Source organism: Rhinoraja longicauda, chromosome 41 (genome assembly GCF_053455715.1).
Source record: "Rhinoraja longicauda isolate Sanriku21f chromosome 41, sRhiLon1.1, whole genome shotgun sequence".
Lineage (NCBI taxonomy): Eukaryota > Metazoa > Chordata > Chondrichthyes > Rajiformes > Arhynchobatidae > Rhinoraja > Rhinoraja longicauda.
Genome location: NC_135993.1, coordinates 53,860 through 75,042, shown reverse-complemented (window position 1 = coordinate 75,042; position 21,183 = coordinate 53,860). Strand labels below are relative to the sequence as shown.

Sequence of the window (21,183 nt, the reverse complement as noted above, 5' to 3'; positions counted from 1 at the left end):
GTGAAGATCTGATGAAGGGCCTCAATCTGAAACGTCACTCATTCCTTCTCTCCAGAGATGCTGCCTGTCCCGCTAAGTTACTCAAGCACTTTGTGTCTACCTTCGGTTTAAACCAGCATCTGCAGTTCCTTCATACTCAAGGTTTAAAGACAATCTGATGGAGGGAATGAGGTTGGACAGATAGATGGAAGTAAAGAGTTTTGGGGGAGGTTGCTGTGCACAAACTCACTGCCCTGATTCCTTCAGTACAACTGTGGCTTTGCATCAAAAGTACATTACTGTCTGTAAGACACTATGGGACTGAGTGAAGACTAGACACTGAAGTCTAGCTGGCAAAGATACTAGAGGAGCAAGATAGACCACTCGACCCTAAAAACCGTTCATGCCATGGCGGCCATTTTAGTAGGCAGAAACTTGCAGAAACATTTTAAAAGAAAAATAACAAAGATCTGTGAGTTGACAGATGAGATATATTCTGCATTTTAATGGCACCATCACACATACTGTTCCCCCATAACACTGATCACACTGCGAGAGGCAGAGCGAGCGGCGGGGTTTGCTTACTAAAATGGCGGACGTTCCGCTCCTTTGCGGACGGCCCTTCAGTATCGGCGGTTTTGACGGAGTGGTCCATCTGGCTCCTCTAGTATCTTTAACTCACCGGCGCCAAGCTGCCAGTCGGGCCGTGGCCGGCAGGGGGCGGTGCACTGGGAGGCTCCGCCCTCGCCTCTCCCTCTCTGTCTGTGTAATGGCGGCGGCCGGAGCCTCACGCCCGGGGCCCTCTGGCCCGGGCCCCTCTCCCCCAGACCCCTCGCTCTGCGACCCCTTCTCTGCCCCGGGTCCCGCCGCCTCGGGCCGCCGCAAAAGGCTCAACAAGAACAAGAAGAAGAGCTGGAACAAACACAGCGACGTGCGGGAGGTGGAGGAGTTCCTGGAGGATGTGCGGCTGCAGGAGCGCATCGTGGGGTGAGTGGGGTTACACGCGCGCGCAGCACCCACGGGCCCGGCACCCACGGGCCCGGCACCCACGGGCGCGGCACCCACGGGCCCGGCACCCACGGGCCCGGCACCCACGGGCCCGGCACCCACGGGCGCGGCACCCACGGGCCCGGCACCCACGCGCGCAGCACCCCCCTCACGACAGACTCTCCCCCCACAGACAACACTCCCTCCCCCCCCCTCACACACACCTCCCCCCCTCACACACACCCCCCCTCACACACCCCCCCCCTCACACACACACCTCCCCCCTCACACACACCCCCCCCCCACTCACACACACCCCCCCCCCACACACACCTCCCCCCCTCACACACCCCCCCCCTCACACACACACCCCCCCCCACACACACCCCCCCTCACACACCCCCCCCCCCTCACACACACACCTCCCCCCCTCACACACACCCCCCCTCACACACCCCCCCCCTCACACACACACCTCCCCCCTCACACACACCCCCCCCCCACTCACACACACCCCCCCCCCACACACACCTCCCCCCCTCACACACCCCCCCCCTCACACACACACCCCCCCCCTCACACACACACCTCCCCCCTCACACACACCCCCCCCCTCACACCCCCCCCTCACACACACCCCCCCCCTCACACACACCCCCCCCCTCACACACACCCCCCCCCTCACACACACCTCCCCCCCTCACACACACCTCCCCCCTCACACACACCTCCCCCCCTCACGACAGACTCCCCCCACAGGCAACACCCCTCCCCCTCCCTCTACCTCTCCCAATCCCCCCAGAGACAACACCCCCTCACACCTCCCACGACAGACTCTTCCTCCCCAGAGACAACACCCCTCACACCCCCCCCCCCTCCACATCCCTCACGACAGACCCCCCCACCCCCGGACAGACCCCCAAGGACATCGCCCCCCTACCACAGAGACCGAGACGACCCCCCCCTCCCTCCCCTCTCTGATCAGGCCCGGGAGGTTTGTCTACCTTCACACGTGTCAGGACCGTCGGTACCTTTTTGGCTGTAACGCTGACTGCTCTGAAGACACTTCCCCATCCTCCTGTCTTTCTCCACGGTAAAAAGGTGAAATATTCGTTGTGGAACTTGCCCACCTCCTGTGGCTCCACGCAGAGTTGGCCGCTTTGATTCCTGAGGGGTCCCACACTATACTGGTCACCCTTTTTTCCCTTTATGTACTTATGAATCTCTTGGGTTTATCCTTAATGTTGTCTGCCAGAGCAATCGCCTGTCCCCTATTTGCCCATCTGATTTTCTTTTTTAGTTCCTGAAACTCCTCCAGGGATATACTTGATCCCAGCTGCCTAAACCTGCCCCATGCCTCCTTACTCTTGATCGAGGCTTCATTTTCCTTTGTCATCCAGGCTTCCTTGCGTTTGCCTGTCTAGGGATGTGCTGTCCCAAACTCTTGTAATTGCTGCACGTGATAAAGTATTTGTGTTGATGTGCAACTTCATGTCAAATAGTTGGACTATCGGATGTAAACTGGTTCTAAACTGCACTAACTCAGTTTCACATTGTCTGATGGAACTTTGTTTATTTTCAGAGGTCTCGTGTCTGAAAAGACAGATGACAGCCTGTACTTTGTTGACACAGGAGATGAAAAGAAAGGTGAGAAGCCTCTTCCTTCTGAGAGAAATGAACCAATTTGTTCAAAGCCAAACATCTCCATCAGTTGGTGTTTGTTTGAAGGCACAGTCACAGTCACAGTGGTTGCAATGTGTGTACATCAGTCACACATCCAACCCACCCAGCCACGCAACAGTATAGCACAGAAACAGGCCCTTTGGCCCACAATGTCTGTGCTAATCTAACTAATCCCATCTGTCTGCATGTGGATTGTATTTCATATCATATCATATATATACAGCCGGAAACAGGCCTTCTCGGCCCACCAAGTCCGTGCCGCCCAGTGATCCCCGTACATTAACACTCCTACACCCACTAGGGACAATTTTTACATTTACCCAGCCAATTAACCTACATACCTGTACGTCTTTGGAGTGTGGGAGGAAACCGAAGTTGTCGGAGAAAACCCACGCAGGTCACGGGGAGAACGTACAAACTCCTTACAGTGCAGTCTCCGGCGCTGCATTCGCTGTAAAGCAGCAACTCTACCGCTGCGCTACCGTGCCGCCTTCTTCTCCTTGCCTGTTCTGACTGAATGCCTTTTAAAACTTGCTATTGTATCTGTTTTGAGCGCATTTCAAGCACCCAACACTTTCTGTTTTTTACAAAAAATGGTCTCAAACATTCTTCTTTGAACTTTCCTCTTCTCATCTTAAACCAATGCCCTTAGTATTTGACATTTGCACTCTGACGGTCCACCCTTTGTTGGTCTCTCATAATTTTATAAACTTCATCTGGTTGCTCTAGAGACAACAACCCAACTTTACCCAGCCTCTCCTCATAGCTAATACCCACTAATCCGGGCAGCGTTCTCGTAAACCACTTCTACACCCTCTCCAAAACCTCCACATCTGTCCTGTTATGTGGTGAGCAGAAGTACACACTGTACTCCAAGTCATTGCCAGCCCACCCAGTGCGGAGCGAGATGGGTCGCTCGGGGGAGCTCGTGGTCATTTTGCTGCTGGGCCTGGCCAAGCTGCCTATTTGTGGGACATGACAGTGGGCAGCTGTGAGCTGCACCCAGACTGGCTGCCTGCCCCCACCCCCCTTTAGGTTTGTGTCCAAGCCTGGGTGTCCCTGGAGGAGGAGGTGGGTTGGTCAGGGGAGCTCGTGGTCATTTTGCTGTACACTTGCTTTGGGCCTACACCTCCTTTGGGTTTGTCCATGCCTGGGTATCCCTGGAGAGGGAGCATTCTGTGACCACGGGCATCTTGGTCGCTTTTCAGGACCGCTGGGCAACGCTGGGGCTTGGGTGCTTCTTAGAGGAGAGTAATAACATTTTGCCTTGATATGTGTATTCTTTTTTAGATTGAGTAATGTTTTAGTTGCTCTTTCATACAAAAAAATAAATTTACTTAAAAAAAAAAAGTGCAATGTGACTTCCCAACTTGTTTACAGTGGCCTGACTGTTAAAAGCAAGTGTGCCATAACCTGGCTTTGCAACTCTTTCACTTGTTTGCCTCTGTCAGGGAGCTGTGGATGCAGAGAAAGTGTTTCCCAAACCAGCTGCACCTCTTGCCCACCCTCTCTTAGACCTTTCCTATGCCCCCCCTGAACCAGACCTCTCTGAAATGGCTCCATGAAGCTCCAAGTTGTCTAAGACCATGGAGTGGTTGAGGAAGGTTCAGGTAACGCAACCATCACAATGAGGAAAGGCATTAAATCCTGGCTTCCCCCTCACTATGGGAATTAATGAATGGGAAAGAAAACTCACAAATGTAGGGAGTAGATTTCAGCGAGATAATGTAGTTATAACCTTGTGTAGGTACTGTAGCGGCAACTTTAGTCTTCCCAATACAGTCCCAAAGCTTACCATTGACGAAGGAGGGGAGCGATATTTCTTGATGCAAAAACCACAACAGAGACATCTTCACAACGTTTCAGTTTAGTTAGTCATTTATTGAAGTAACAATACACAGCAAATTAGTATGTCTCCCGTCGTTAGCTTCTGTTTTTTAAAATTTAGTATCTCACCATCACTCCTTCGTATCCTGTTATTGACTTACTAAAACGCTGTGTTTAGTAGGCTTGGCTTCTCTTGTATGGCTACTAAGACCCTATTATCTTAGCAGGCTGCTGGTGTTACTGAAGCATTATGTCAGTGCTGGGTGAATTATACTCATAGTTCTGGCCTCTCCCATGGCTCCTCCCAGTCCATATACATAAGGCCCAACATTCATCTCAGGACAACCCCCTGGTGTCCAAAAATAACAGCAGCATGCAAAATAATATAAATAATATGCTAAGATAGCTAATAAACACAAAATGGCTCCTACAGGTACTCTTGACAGAAGTTTTAAAGTTCTCTGTGTGCATGAACCTTAATGCATTTTTTGTGTTTGATAGACCTGATCCACAATAAGGGAAAGTTGAAGCCTCTGTGGGTTGATCTCGTTCTACAATCAGATTCCAAAGTCGCAGTTCCCAAAGAGTGAGTACATTCCTCTAGATTGTACTTGAGCAAATGTTCCCTCTAATAAACCTAAACCTATGCAGATGAAGTGACATAAAATGTCTGTTGCCGTATGATTCTGGTATATGGTACTGGGGGACAGGTCTGTTACTGGATACGTGTGTGATGCTACTGTGAAGTGCAGGTACAAAGAGCAGGAGAAGAACATAGTGTTCCTTGAACCTGTTCCACCATCCAATAATGCAATGATATTGACCATCTTGTATGTTCCCATGTATTCAAATACAGTAAACCCTCGTTATTACGAACCTCTTTCTAACTGTTTGGGTGATAGTCTCTTGAAGAGCACAGGCTGTTAGTTGCACTGCGGAGGGCATAGAGATTGACAAGGTGTTGGGATTTATGCTGTTAAAAAAAGCTTGTACACTCAGCAGGTTAGTGTCTTTGGATGGAGAAAGGGAGTTAACATTTACGACCGATGTCCTTTCACCATGAACTCTGGGCAGGCACTTGGTCCTGGGAATCTCACTGTGAGCAGGGCAGGGTTTCTCACCCCAATGCCTCCCGTTTTGCTCTCACTCTGACAGTGGGAATCAGCAGCAGGGTAGTGATTATTGTTGTTCCCCGCACTGGACAAGGTGGTGCCGGGCGGCCTCTGTGTGGTGAGGGAGGTTCCCACTGAGCACTCAGTGACGGGGCTCCGGGATTCTCTCAATGGACGACTAACCCTTACTCAGTTATAGCGGACAATCGGCAATGACGGACACCCCCCCCCCCCCAGTCTGTTATAACATGGGTTTACTATGATATGTAGTCTAAATATCAGTTTCTTGAATATAGTCTGCAGGCTTTCAGAACCTAGCCACGTATAAATGTAATAAACAGCTTGTCAGATATGGAGATCTCTGGATTGTAGTTTTATAAGAAGTCACACAGCACTGAAACTGGGCCCATCTCATCCATACCCCCATCTAAGCTGGTCCAATTTGGCTGCTTTTTGGCCTGTTTCCCTTTAGACTGTTCTTCCCCATGTCCCTGTCCAAATGCCCTTTGCACACGGATGGACAAGGTCCATCAGCATTGGGCTGGTTGTTCACGGGTTTATTCCCTGGTCTGGACCTACTCTAATCTTCACTTCCACTTAATTATTATTAAAACAATAGCAGTTTTTATTTTGTGAACTGCTGTTTTATCGTAATCCTCTGCTTTACAATTTTTTGAATCAAGAGGTGTAATTTTATGTCTATCCCATTTCTGTCAGTATTTTAGCACATCAGATTCCCAACAGTCGGAAGCTAAGAAAGAAAACGGATCAGGAGAAGCGTTATGGGATTATCCGTCGGAAAGAGCGGCTGCTATATGCCAGACTGAAGAAACCTGCAGTGAAAACCAAGCCCTGTGCCAACAACAACCCCAGCCGAGGCTTCTTCGACCTTTGGTCAAACACAAGTAAGTGACAGGTGAACCTCACCTGCGAAGCTGCACCCCCTCCTCGATCACCAGGGCAGTGATGCTGATGCTGAGTTGGGTAGCTCACAGTCCAATGATATGGACATAACATTCTCCAATTCCCCTCTCCCCTTTGCCCCCCCTGGACCTGCACCTATTTCTCCCCTTCCACTTGCATTCCTTCCTCTAGCTTCACAATTTGCATCTCTTTAATTGTTTTGTATCACACCTTCTGTCTTTCCATCTCGGGCCTTTGTCCACCATCTGCCTATCAAACCCCCCCTCACCTGTATTAACCTATTAGATGCCAATTTATCCTACCTCTCCTCTCTTCCACCCCACAATCTGTCTGAAGAATGGTCTCGACCTGAAATATCTCCCATCCATGTCCTCCAGGGATGCTTTTTGATCAGTAGACCTTTTTTGGGGGCCTTTTTCCAAATCACCACTCTTCACGTGCATACATTGTCCAGTTGTTCCAAAGGGGGACCTGTACCATTCAACTCTGTTTCTTTCCTCATCTTCTCTGGCATTGCCACCCAGCCATTCATCCACCACCAAGACCTACCTCCATAAACCTGTCCTAGTGTTTAACACCGCTGGGCCATAGAGGTTGGTGCTGGGCTGGAGAAGGGAATGGGGCTCGCGTTTCAGCTCTTTTCACTTAGAATCATATAACCAACAAGAAATACCAAAAAACTGTAGGCACTGGAAATCTAAAATAGACACAAAATTCTGGAAACATTTAACAGGTGTGGCTGCATCTGTGGGAAGAGAAATACGATCATTCATGTGAGTTGAAGATGAAGTTTTTAATGTTTTTATTTTATAATTATCTTGACCTTTTCTTCATCTATTGATACTATCCTATCTATTATTTACAGTATTCTGTTTTATACCGGATCTGTAGCTTTTCTTTTGCTTTTTATAAACTTGGTTTGTGAGTATATGCCTAGTCCTTTGCCGCCACTCTTGTTGTCAATCCACTGTTTGCTTCTTTCACTTAAGATCCCCTAGACCAAGAACTTGAAGGCAAAGAGGAGTGGTTCCTGGAACAGACCAAGAGAAAAAGACCAAAGGTAGGTGTGTGAGGATCGCAAAAGCGGTTTTAATTGAACACACATCGCAGTAGTGTCATAGAGCTATACAGCATGGAATCAGGCACATCGGCCCACCAAGGTTTACTCTGGGATAGTGACTTGGTGCTTCTGAGTGAGGCAAGATGTAAGCAGAAGGTCATCTTCAATCAATGCAAGGCAGTGGTGCAGCGGGTAGAGCCATTGCCTCACAGCTCTAGAGGAGGTCCTATTCTTCAGCTCTATTCCCTGTCCCTGGTATGTTGGCAGCCGCTTGCATGGGGAAGCAGAAGAATGCTGGTAGTATCGCTTTGCTGTGCATACCTGTACGCAGAGCTACAGTTATCTTCAACCTGTTCCTGCAGCGTTGTGACAGGGGAGACACTCCCCTGTGAGGTGTTGTTTTCTCCAGATGTCTGTTATCATGACAGCAATGTTGTGACCACTTATGTTCCTGGCACAGTATCCTGGGAGTTTCAGCATGAGACACAAATTAATTTAAAAAAAACATTTCTCTATGTTTTCCATGCTTTCAGCTGCTAAGTCTTGAATTATTTCCCAACTCACTGTCTCTTGATCAAAAGTAAAACAAAGTGCTGGAGGAGCTCAGCAGATTGGGCAGCATCCGTGGAGTGAATGGAGAGGTGACTCTTTGGGTCAGGACCCTTCATTTGTTGATCTTTTGCCTGTAATGTAAGACCCATAAAGGCAACTGTTTTTTATTGAGTTGTATAGACTGTGTCATTTAAGCTGATTCTCTGCATGTAGATTATTGTCAACTTGCATCTGATAATGCTTTTGTGAAGCATGGCAGCACATTTTGCAGTGTTGGAGTTGCTAAGTAAATGTATGTTGTTTGTTAAGTAGATAAATTAAATGGAGAATATTACACACTGAGGCAGGACAATATTCTAGTCTTGGTGTGAGTATTAAATCAACTGTTATTCAGTCATACGGCACGAAACAGGCCCTTCGGTCAAGCTCTATCTAAGTTATCCTATTAATCCCATAATCCCTCTGAACCTTTCCTATCCAGCTGTTGTGCAGTTTTCCAGATTTTCTGAAATGTGAAACCTGTTTTCACTTTGGGTATGAATAACTTTCAGAGGAAACGGATTTTAGTTTAGTTGCAATGGAGAATGCTAACGCCTTTACATTCTCTTCTTTATCTTAAACAGCGGCCAGTCAAACAGCAGCAGAAACCCTCACAAGTGTCAGCGCTAGAAGTGATTGCCCCGGGAGGATCGTATAACCCCACGTTTGAATCTCATCAGGTAAGGTGATGGAAGGCAGCGACCTCTCCTGGAAACGCACTTTGTAGCTGCACAGCCGTCAGTGATATTTGCTGCCTGGCACCAATCCAATGCAGTAGGCCTTTTGGCCAATCATGCCTGATGGTCAGTCAGTGATGGCCAGCCACTGATGGTCGGTCAGTGATGGTCAGACGCAGATGGTCGGTTGGTGATGGTTAGTCGGTCGGTAGTCAGTCAATGGTCGGCCGGTGATGGTCGGCCGGTGATGGTCAGTGGTCAGTTGGTGATGGTCGGCCGGTAATGGTCAGTCGGTGATGTTTGCTGCCTGGCATCAATCCTCCAGATGGCCTTTTGACCAATCACGCCTGATAGCCTTCCTGCCCTGTGCCTTGTGATGAATCAGTTGAAGAGTCAACGTATTTTACCAAAGAACAGAAAACAACAATTAATGTTCGTTACTTTGATGCTTCACGTAAATAACCATTTATCTGAATAAAATGCACTTGCATAGAGTTTGATGTTGGTAGTATTTTAATTGTGGTTTAGTTTAGAGATACAGTATGGTATCAGGCCCTTCACCTCACCCTCCATGTCGATCATTGATCTCCTATTCACACTCGTTCTACGTTATCCCACTTTCTCATCCACTTCCTACACACACGGGCAATTTTATAGAGGACAATTAACCTACAAACCTTTTGGATGTGGGAGGAAACTGGAGTTCCCAGAGAAAACTCACGCGGTCACAGGGAGAATGTGCAAACTCCACACAGCCAGCACCTAGGGTTAGGATGGAACCCGGGTCTCTAGCACTGTGAGGCAGCCGTTCTATTAATTGCGCCACTGTGCTGCCCTAATGATATTTTAAATGATATCTTGTTCACATAGGCTCTGCTCCTTGCTGCTCATGAAGTGGAAGTTAAGAAGCGGAGAGCTGAGGAGAAAATTAATCGGCAGGTAGCGTTGCCGCCTGTAGCTGAACTTCCAACAAAGGTAAGAGTGGATGTTGTATTCCCTTTGCCCTTTTCTGACCATCGCTCCCTCTGGTCTCTGAGGTTGCATCTCACAGGGATGGAAGGGATCAGCTTAGCCAGGTGCCAATGTGTTCCTTCTCTTCCCCTCTTTGATCTACTGTGGCTGCTGCTGCCTCCCTCTGCTTGGACCTGATGTATGATCTGATCTAACGGGCTGTGTCTGGTGCACTTGCAGGAAACAGCCCTCCAGGAGTTGTGTCAGGGGTTGCTGGAGGAGTCGGAAGGTGAGGAACAGGAGTCAGGCTCTCATCCCAGTGGCAACACTGAGGCAGCAGAAGGATCCGTGTGGAATATTTTCTCTCGTGAGAAGAAAACCGAAAAGGATCGGAAAAGGGAAAAAATATTCAAAAGACAGGTGGGTGAGATGTAATTTTACACAGTAGACAGGAGCAAAATCAGAGGAATCCTCCAGTGAGACGGCTGCACTGCTGGGATGTGAACTAGGGCCCATCAGTTGATCAGTTGGTGTTCAACTAAATGTAGTGCGAAGGCTGCACTGCTGGGATGTGAACTAGGGCCCATCAGTTGATCAGTTGGTGTTCAACTAAACGTACCAACGCTGTTGTGAAGAGGAGGGGAGTTTGTGAGACAACTAAAATAAAAAGTTGATTGATTGTATCAGTAAATGGTGCTTTATTTGAGAAGTGACATGGGTAAGAAGGCATCTGGTGTGGTTGCTTTCATTGGTCGGGGCATTGAGTACAAGAGTCAGGGTGCCATGATGTAGCTTTATAGGAATTTGGTCAGGTTGCATTTGGAGTATTGTGTGTAGTTCTGGACACCATTACAGGAAGCAGCAGGAGGCTTTGGAAAGGGTGCGGAGGAGGTTTATCTGAATGATGCCTGGATTAAAGGATAAGCTACAGGGAGAAGTTGCACACTTTTTGATTCTTTTTTTCTGGATCACCAGAGGTTGCAGACAGACCTGATAGAAATAAATCAAATTTATGAAAGGCATAGATAGGGTAGATAGTCAGAGCCTATTGGTTCAGGCTGGAAAAAAAATCAAATACCAGAGGATTTCGTTTTACGGTGAGAGGCAAAATTTAAAGAAGATGTGAAGGGCAGGTTTCTTACACAACGTGTAGTGAGTACCTGGAGCGCTGTGCTGGAGGTGGGTTGGGGGGTGAGTACGTGTGCTGGGGGGGGGGGTTGGGGGTGAGTACGTGTGCTGGGGTGGGGGGGGGGGGGTGAGTACGTGTGCTGGGGGGGGGGGGGTTTGGGTGAGTACGTGTGAGTACGTGTGCTGGGGGGGGTGAGTACGTGTGCTGGGGGGGGGGGGTTGGGGGTGAGTACGTGTGCTGGTGTGGGGGGGGGGGTGAGTACGTGTGCTGGGGGGGGGGGGGTTTGGGTGAGTACGTGTGCTGGGGGGGGGGTTGGAGCCAGATATGATAGTGGTGTTTAAGAGACTTTTACACAGGTAGATGGATATGCAGGGAATGGTGGATTATGTGCAGGCAGAGGAGATGTGGTCTTTGCATCATGTTCAGCATGGATATTTGGGCTGAAGGGCCTGTTCCTGTGCTGTGCTGTTCTATGTTAAACGATGGACATAATGAAGGTCTAAAAGGATTTGTCATTCATTTGGGGTCCCACTGGCTGCACCCAGAAACCCAGATTAATCTCCCTGCCTGATGATGAGAGACATCCTTGCGCACAAAGAATTCCCACGACCCCGGTCTGGGAATGTGAGGACAACACAGGGATTCCCAGGCTCTGCCGAGTGGGCAGCTGGGAACTGAGGGCAGTGCGAGTCGCGGTGTCAGTACAGAGCCGTGCAGCACACAGACAGGCTCTTCTGCCCATCGAGCCCGTGCTCACCATCCCACAACTGCTCTCCTTCCTCATGCAGTGAACAGGAAAGGCATTGTTCATCTCTCCGCGCACAGCTCTCCTGCGCTTGGCCACACTGCGGACTGTGTTTATAAACCACGTATGATGCTCATTAGTAATGAGGTTACTGATTGTATATTTGTGTGTGTGTGTGTGTTGTTTTCACGAGCCTGTTCAGTTGAAGCAACTAAGAACTAAAATGTTCTGTTGGTGGTACTTTGGACACTTAAACACTCTCGACACCCACTCCAGGCAATCATCAGTGGGGTTTATTTACAGAGGCGATGGCAGCTAATGAATAAAGGGTTCCTCATTTATTGGCCTTAATCTTGGCAGTTTGAACAAGATCAGTCTGATCTTTAATCAGACTAGGACTGGAAGTGGACTCCGATGGTTTACACCAATTGTTTCCTCTCCCTCCCCGCCTTTCTTCTGCTTGTACTGGCGTGACCATTCATCAGCTTCTGTCTGTTAAGTTTCATTTGTAGAGAATCTCTTGCCCTGCAAGGGAACATGTCAGAGAAGGACAGAGAGCAGACAGCTTATTGTACTGCCATTGAAAAACCACGAGCTGTACTACACGGACATAGGCCCTTCTTCCCATCTAGTCCATACTGACCAGGTTGGCATAGTGGGCTAGTCCATACTGGGCCAGTATTTGTCCCAGAGACAAATTTGTATATCTATTTGTATATCTGTCCAAATGGCTAATAAAAGCCATTTTATAATCATATCTATAGCTTTCTCTGGTGGCTCGTACCATATACAGACTACCCCCTGAGTGAAAGGTTACCCTCGTGGTCCCTCTTAAATCTCCGCTCTCACCTTAAGCCTGTGCCGTGTGGTTTTAGTTTCTTCCACTCTGGGGAACAGATCCTTTGGAAGCTGCCGTTGGTTCTGCCTGATTGCCCCTTCAGGCCGTGTGTCCCAGAGCTCTGTTGTATGATGACTCCACCAGTCATCGTTCACAACTCTCATCAGTCCTTCTGTCAGTCACCAGTCCAGACAACGGCGATCTTCCCAGTTTTAGAATCCGTTACCCTGAGAGGGGAAAGACCATCAATGTTAAGCAGCCTTTCAAACTTGCCGGGATTGTCCTGTCCCAGCTCGCCATGTCTGTCTCCAACTCTGTGTCGCTGTTCCTCGTGTTATCTCAGGCGCTGAGGCTAAAGGAGCAGAAGCGAGCCCGGGAGAGGCAGCAGCAGCTGTTCCGCCTGCGATCCATCAAGGGGGAAGTGAAGCAACTGGAGATGAGACGGGCAGAGAGAAAAGCCGAGCGCACGGAGAAGCGGAAAGTGGAAGACAGCAAACCTCGCCGCCTGGGCCGCTTGAAGTGAGTGTTCCCGCGTTGCCTCTGGGTGTGTCTGTGCTGCAGGGGTGGGCTGATACACCAAGTTGCCTCTGGGTGTGTGTGCTGCAGGGGTGGGCTGATACAGCGAGGGATATCCAGCGTTCTTTGCCTTAAATACACTTGGTGATGGAGCTTCCACTGTGATTTTACTTGTTATACAGAACTTTGAAAAGTACAGCACAGGCAAGACCAATTCTTGTTTTCCTGCTCTTCATCCAGATCCCTCCATTCCCTGCATCCCCTGACTCTATCCAAAAGTCTTTTAAACACCATTGTCTTGTCTGCTTCCACCACCTCCGCCGGCAGCTGTTCCAGGCATTCACCACCCACTGTGAAACAAAAAAACCACATGCACATCTTTCAACTTTGGCCTCCTTAAAATTCTTGGTGAATCACTTGAAATGGAGATGCATCGTGGTCATTGTAGACAAGCTGGACTATAAAAGTTGACCTGGTTTTTGGCAGCAGCTGAGGACAAAGCAGCAAGCGTTGTGTGAGCCAGTGTCACTGCCTGTGCAGTGCAGGCTGCCTGAATGCCTCAAGTCTTGGCCTCTGCTGCTGCTAACGCTGCAGACTCTGCAACTGACAGTAAAGCTTTCTGCATTGTGCAGGGGAAGGACAGACAATGTTCCCGGAAACTATCGTGGAACAATAATCGGAACTGTTCCTGTTTAATGAAGCAAGTAGCACATGTTCAGAGGAAGTGAGGGGCATCTGATACATCTGTATCATCTGTTTCGATACAGCAGCTCTACCATTTTGTCAAGTGCAGTGTAAATAGCATCATTACTGTTGTTCATAGCGAAGAGGCAACTGGGTGTAGAGATTGGTTCGCCAACGTTGTAACAGTGTGAAAGGGTAACTTGGCATCATGTTTGGACCAAACATAGTGGGCTGAAGGTCCCGCTGCCGCTGCTGTGCTGTTTAATGTTCTATGCTCTCGTTAAGGCTGGAGGGTTACACCTGTACCTGTTCACACTAAATGTGGCCTGTTCTGTTTGTGCTCTCAGTGAGGTCTCGCCGTGTTATTATTGGGGTTCACAGTAGCTGTAGTCTGTGTGCTTGAGGGTCTGCTGACTGGGTCTTGTGCTTACTGTCCTGTCCAGGTACCAGGACCCTGACCTTGACGTGAAGCTCAGTGATGAGCTGGCCGGATCACTGCGGGCACTGAAGGTTGGTATTGCTGCATCGTCTCAACACAGTTTGGTGCACCGTCCCTTTGTATTCTACTCCCCCATTTTATACTCTTCCTTCTTGCGCTGCTCCCTCCTCCACCCCTCCACCATGACATCTCCTTCCATCCCATCTCTCTCCCTCCTCCTGCATCCATCCATCCTCTTTCCTCCCTCCACTGCCCATCCTTCCCACTCCCTGCACGGGACAATGGTGGCTTCTGCCCCGAGGACAGAGTTGGAACAATTAGTGAGCTGTTGTGTCACGCTCTCACTCTCGTACCTCTGACCATTCCTCCCATCCATCCTTTCCTACCCCACTGATGGCCGTGTTCCGAGGGACAGGTTGTCCTCGCCTGCCCCATGATGAGAGCCATCCTTGCGCACAAAGTATTCCCGGCTGTGCTGCGAATGTGAAGAGAGCTCAGGGTTTCTCGGGCACTGCCCAGTGGGCTGTGCTCTGAGAACTGAGGACAGGCGTGACATCCAGGGCTCCCCTTTCCATTCACAACTGAAGGGCAATGTCCTTCAATGTGTATATGCTGGTTTACAAAAAAACCCACGCAAAATGCTGGAGTAACTCAGCAGGCCAGGCTGCATCTCTGGGGCATGTGGATAGAAAAAGGGTCCTGACTCGAAACGTCACCTACCCATGTTCTCCACAGATGCTGCCTGACCCGCTGAGTTACTCCAGCACTTTAACTTTTTTGGATATGCCATGCCAAACAAAGTACAATATACCATACTATAGTTTGTAATATTTAACTAGATTTTTATCAGGATGCACCACATGCAGAACCTTGCTTTTGTTATTGAAGTAACTGGATGTAAATGCCCAGAGTGAGGAGCACTTGCTCCGGGTGGGACAGTCTGCTGTGGAGCACTTGCTCCTGGTCTGCTGTGCTACTAATGTTCACCTTGAATGGAGATGGTGACTTAGCCTCTGATCTGTCGTGTGCCTCTTGCTTTGACAGCCAGAGGGCAGCATCCTCGCTGATCGCTTTAAGAGCTTACAGAAGAGAAATCTGATCGAACCTCGGCAAAGAGCAAAGTAAGTGGGTGTATGGAACAAGCTGCTGGAGGAGGTAGTTAAGGCAGGTACTATCGTAACGTTTAAGAAACATTTAGATAGGACCGGTTTGGAGGGATATGGACCAAACGCAGGCAGGTTGGTGGGTGTGAGTAAGTTGGGCCAATGGGCCTGTTTCCACACTGTCACTGTGACTCTGGATGTCGTTTGTTTGGCCGTTTTAACGTGACATCATGGGCCGAACACTCCCAGCTCAGCTCCCCTCTGACTAATGGGTCTTTTATATTTGTAATCAGCAACAGAGTAATACAGACAGGCACTAATAGATCCTCTGTCCACTCGCCCCACATTGAGATGCACCATTTGAAGTTCTGGAACGAAGCAGGCAACGATAGTATCCATCTTTAATGCACATGGCTTGGACTCTCTTACACATGGCTTGGACTCTCTTACAAGGAGCTGAGTTCAACGTTGCCCTTTGCAATCTTGGGGAGTCCCAAACTGCAATATAAACAAAGAAATTGGTTTGATATGTGGTCAGTGTTTTAATGGAAACGACATAACAAGATTGCATAAAGTAGAATGAGACAGAATAAATATGGTAGTGATGGTAGTGAATAGATAGGTGTTGACCCACTGGGGGAAAACAATGGTTCTCTTTGAATTATATAATTGATCTTTCTGTAGACAATAGGAAAGGATTAGAGGGATATGGACCAAATGGGTCCATCAGTGTAGACAAGTTAGGCCTAAGGGCCTGTTTCCATGCTGTCTGAGTCTTCTGGCAGATGCCGTGTGGTTTTGCAGGTCGATTAGTAAAATGGCTTTGCCTGCTTTGGAGACGTCTCTTGGCAACCACCCGTTCATGACTTTTCTTTCATAGATTCAAGAGGAAGCACAAGTTAAAATACGTTGAGAAGAGGGCGTTCCGAGAAGTTACGTAAGTGTACTATCGTGCTGCTGCAGAGGCCAGTATCAGTGTGAGCTCAGTAACCCAGTGTAACGTGACTTGCCACTTCCACGTTCACGTGTGAAGCTTTCATTATTGTGTATTTAAAGTCAAGTATTTGTGGGGAATTGCGAGCTATGGGTGAAGTCTTTGTGAGACAGACAGGTCTTGAAATAATTTGAGATTCACCATTGATTACAGTTTAGTAACGTGCAAGTCACTGCATGGGCCTGTGGAGTAATCCTCTACCTCATTTACACACTGCACTTGCTGTCTCCAGCCTTACACCATCATCCCAAGCCAAACACAACTCTACTGGTCTATCTTAACGAACACGTTACCCACTGTTCATTCTGAAGAAGGGTCCAGATCGAAATGTCACCTATCCGTGTTCTTCACAGATGCTGCCTGACCCGCTGAGTTACTCCAGCACTCTGAAATGTCACCTATCCACGTTCTCCACAGATGCTACCTGACCCGCTGAGTTACTCCAGCACTCTGTGAATTGTCACCTATCCATGTTGTCCAAAAATGCTTAGTTATTCCAGAGCTTTGCGTGCTTTTTTTACCCACCATTTCACATCCTGATTTTGCTTTCAAAGAACAAACTACAATATGCTGGAGTAACTCGGCAGGTCAGGCAGCATCGTAGTGAATGGGCGGGCGATGTTTTGGGTTGGGACCCTTCTTCAGACACCTACCCCGGTAACAACTGCTGCTCTGTCAGACACCTACCCCGGTAACAACTGCTGCTCTGTACTGTGTGTGTTGGAGTAGGCCCCTTGCGTTTGCTCCACATTCAGTAACATCACTCCTGATCTACCTGTAACCTGAGTGCCACATCCCCGCCTGCTCTGCAACTGCCCGTCAAGAAACCCTCTGTCTCTGCCTTAAAAACATTCCAACATCTGCTTCCACTGCCCTTTGACAAAGAGGCAGTGTGTTTGGAGTTAATCTGTGAAAACCGTGTACACCAAAGTTTTTGAAAAGTAAATCAAGCCAGTGTTGCAGTCTTTGAAGATTGGGCTTGTAATTTTTTTAATTTTTTTTCTGTGTCTCTGGTTTCCCCCCTCCCCTCCAGTTTAATTTCTCTGGAACTATGTGGCACTCCCTCGTGGCACTCTGGACATCTGGAACAATTTACGATCTTTTTCCATTTAATCTGGAAACTTCTAGCAACGACAGTCTGCCAGCAAATCCCAGTGCATCCTGCATTCACAGCAGTGTCCTTGCTCCTAACCCCAATCACCCGACCTTGCTTTGACCTTTCCCACTGCCTTCTCCCCCTCTCCCTCCTCAGTGCAATATTACTCATCCACTTTGCCCGTCCCCACTCGGCCTGTCCTTGCGATGGGACAAGGAGGATGTGACTGCTGCCCCAGTCCGGTTTGCTCTTTGTTACACTCTTGGATCATCGTAGCCCAGTATCCCCTGACCTTTTACTCATATCCTGTAAACCTTTGAATAACCAAAATATATTAATCTCAATTTAAATTCACAATTTGGTGGAAAGGGAAGATTTACCCGTGATATGTAAAGAATGTTCCTAACTTTATTGAAGAATGCTTGTCTGTGATTTTTAGAATCTGCCCTCTTCCTCAGTCCCAGATTCTTTAACATCAAAAACAGTTTATTTTTCATCCTTAAATGACAGAATGGTTACATCCCAGACATAATCTTCCAATCCACTGAGTCCGTGCCAACTCCATTCCTGCTCTCTCCTCTCCTGTAGAACAGCTCAGCACTGGAACAGGCCCTTCAGCCCACGATGCCCATGCTGAACATGATGCTGTTAAACTCATTCTCTCTGCTTGCGTGTGATGTATATTGCTCCGTTGCCTGCATATCCGTGTGTCTATCTAAAAACTTCATAAATGCCTCCATCATATCTGCCCCCTCCACCATGCCCGACAACGGTTTCCAGATGCCCACTTCTCTGTATTTGAAGAAAAACTGGCCCCACAAATTGCCTTTGAACTTTGCCTCTCATCTTACAGCTATGCCCCCTAGTAATTGACATTTTTGCCCTGGGAGAAGCTTTGACTATCTACCCTGTCAGTGATATACTTTTATTTATATATATCTATTTATATATCTATCACGTCTCCCCTCAGCCTCTGACGTTCCAGAGAAAACAATCCAAGTTTGTCCAACCTGTTCTGCTCACAAATACCCTCTAATCCAGGCAGCTTGTGACTATGTCCACATTGCTGCCCTCAGCAGGCAGTTCCAGGCCAAACCTACACGTTGTAGTAAAGGTGCTTCCCTGCCCCTCAACATTTTAAATTGCATAACCTACACTCCTAGTTTGTGTAATTTCCTCTTGTAATTTAACCCGTTTAACCCCTGCCCTGCAAGTTTATTTTCCCATGTACTCTTCAGCAAGCTGATGGTCACACAGCTCTCTGAACTCCTTGCTGTCACTGGAAGGGAGCCCCCCATTAATTTTGAGTCATACAGCACAGAAACTTGGCCACATTGACCAAGATGCTCCATCTACACTCCTCTCATCTGCCTATATTTGACCCATGTCCCTCTAAACCATTCTTGTCCATGTACATTTCCAAATGACCTTTAGATGTAGTTATGGTACCTGCCTCCTCTGGCAGCTCATTCCACATATCATAAAGTTGCCCCTCAGATTCCTATTAAATCTTTCCCCTCTCATCTTAATCCTTTGTCCTCAATTTCTTCACTGCTCTACTCTGGGTCATTAGGGTAATGCCTCTCACAATCTTATACACCTCTAAGATTACCTTTCATCCTTTTGAACTCTAAGGAATCAAATCCTAGCCTGCCCAACCTCTCCCCATAGCTCAGGCCCTCGAATCCTGGCAACATCCTTTTGAATTTTCTCTGTACTCTTTCCAGCTTAACAACATCTTTCCTATAACAGGGTGACCAAAACAAAACACACTTTAAATGTGGCCTCACCAACATCTTGTACAAATGTAACATGACCTCCCAATTATACTCAATACCCTGATTGATGAATGGATAGGAATTCAGCAGAAACCTTTTTGGCCATTCTATCTCCCTGTGACACCACTTTCAGGGAACTATGTACCACCACTTCCCCTCCAACCCCTCTGTTTGGGATTTTTATTTCCTGCCATTTTGATGAATTTCCATACTTTTCCCCAGGAAAAAAATCCTCGCTCAATTTTGTCTTTGCACCATCTGTTTCTCAGCTCTCTCTTCCTCTATAAAACCAAGCTACCCCAATCATCCCCACCTGATTAGACATCACCATTTCCCATCAATCCTGCTGAGCGAAAGGGAACTGATGCATTACATATCAGAATGTGATTCTTGTACAAGCCTCCACTCCACTCCACTCTATTACTTTAATCCTCCAGCAGAATCAAATTCATTTGAAAATGGAACAAAACCAGATTGATGATATCTGTATTTAAATACATTTGTGTGCTGGTCAATATAGAAGACTGTAAATCTTTACGTCTAAGCTCCAGGCTCGGGAGATTCCACTGACATAAGAGGAAAGCTCAGATTGAATATGTGCCTGAGCATTAGAGCTAGCCCCGCTAATTGCTGTTGTCACCTCACTGCTGTCTGCAGCAATGATCTGTCTGGAATGAAAGCACTTGTCTCTGTCACAGAGCCTCTGAGGGCATTGATCCTAATGCTTTAACAATGCACCTGATGATCTGCTTCAGCCCTGGGAAGAGGGTGACATTTGTCACTGCTACTGTCTACATGTAAAAGACTTATACTGTGGTTACGAGTGGAGCACTAAAGTCTCTTGCAGCTCCCTTCTTATTACATTCCTGCTGTCTAGTATTTCTCAGTAACTTCCACCTCTTACCATTACCATTTTTATTTTTCAGATTGTAGCCTCTGGAAACAGAAGTGAGAATCCCGCGTCTGGAGGTGATAGTAGCTATTATTGTTTGCCAATAAACGTCATGGACATTTTGCTGTGCACCGACCGACTTGCTGGCTGTTACTTTGTTCTGGTGTGAGTGTTTGGGTCTGGCAGCATAGTTGGGCCCTGTCTATGCCCCTCATCATTTTATATGCTTCTAAAAGTCTTCCCTCAAACTCTGATGTTCCAGAGTAAACTGGTGGCACAGTTGGTAGAGCCATCTCCTCCCACTTCCCACAAACATGCAGGCTGGAAGGGTCTCGACCCGAAACGTCACCCATTCCTTCTCTCCCGAGATGCTGCCTGACCTGCTGAGTTACTCCAGCATTTTGTGAATAAATACCTTCGATTTGTACCAGCATCTGCAGTTATCTTCTTATACTGGCTGATGGGTTAATTGGCCTGTAAATTGTCCCCAGTGTGGGGGAGAAGAAAGTGGGATAACACGGAACTAATGTGAACGGGTGATCGATGGTCAGCATGGACTTGATGGGCCAAAGGGCCTGTCTCCGTGCTGTATCTGTAAACTAAATTAACAAAACAATCCAAGTTTGTCCAACATCCCCTTTTTGCTAATAATAATCAAGCTTTAATGCCTCATGTCGATCAAAATCATGTTTGGTGAAAATTGCTGTAACAGGCACAATGTCAGGGAGAGAGCATGAAAGATGGGTCCCAACCCGAACCATCGCCCATTCCTTCTCTCCTGAGATGCTGAGTATCTGGTGGTTGAGGTTGTCTTCACCAGCAGGTGGTGCTGTTGCACTGTCAGCCACTGCAGGTCCCACTCCATTATAAGCAGTTGTTGGAACAAAGGCCAGAGATGAGAACACACACAGTGTAAGACAAAAAGGATTTATATTCCGGAGACACGGCCTCACTTAGATCACTAACTTCTTTCAAAAGTGCCTTTGGGATCGCCCAATGTGTGAGAAACAGAGTTGTGGAGGAACTGCATCCCTGGAGGGAAATGGACCAGCGTTTCGGATCGGGACCCTCCTTCAGACTGATTGGGGCCCCGACCCAAAACTTCTTGCTCATTCTCTTCACAGATGCTGCCTGAACCACTTTTGAGTTCCTCCAGAAGATCCCAGCAGTTCCTGTCT

General features: G+C 48.0%; 1 protein-coding gene across 1 annotated transcript; it reads left to right on the top strand.

Moving 5' to 3' along the window:
* Window positions 1–701: 701 nt before the first annotated feature.
* Window positions 702–20,134, top strand: nop53 (NOP53 ribosome biogenesis factor). The gene is made up of 13 exons (XM_078431215.1): window positions 702–966; window positions 2,549–2,613; window positions 4,978–5,062; window positions 6,306–6,493; window positions 7,502–7,572; window positions 8,748–8,843; window positions 9,711–9,815; window positions 10,032–10,211; window positions 12,847–13,022; window positions 14,147–14,213; window positions 15,187–15,263; window positions 16,126–16,182; window positions 20,040–20,134. Exons 1-13 carry the CDS (start codon window positions 749–751, stop codon window positions 20,044–20,046), a joined length of 1,392 nt encoding a protein of 463 aa, XP_078287341.1. The 5' UTR covers window positions 702–748; the 3' UTR covers window positions 20,047–20,134.
* The last annotated feature ends 1,049 nt before the right edge of the window (window positions 20,135–21,183 follow it).

Excerpts from the sequence above, each read along its gene's own strand:
- nop53 (XM_078431215.1), top strand. The coding sequence starts at position 749 with ATGGCGGCGGCCGGAGCCTCACGCCCGGGGCCCTCTGGCCCGGGCCCC. Across the intron at positions 5,063-6,305 it reads AAAGTCGCAGTTCCCAAAGA|TATTTTAGCACATCAGATTC; the intron begins GTGAGTACATTC and ends CATTTCTGTCAG. Across the intron at positions 6,494-7,501 it reads CGACCTTTGGTCAAACACAA|ATCCCCTAGACCAAGAACTT; the intron begins GTAAGTGACAGG and ends CTTTCACTTAAG.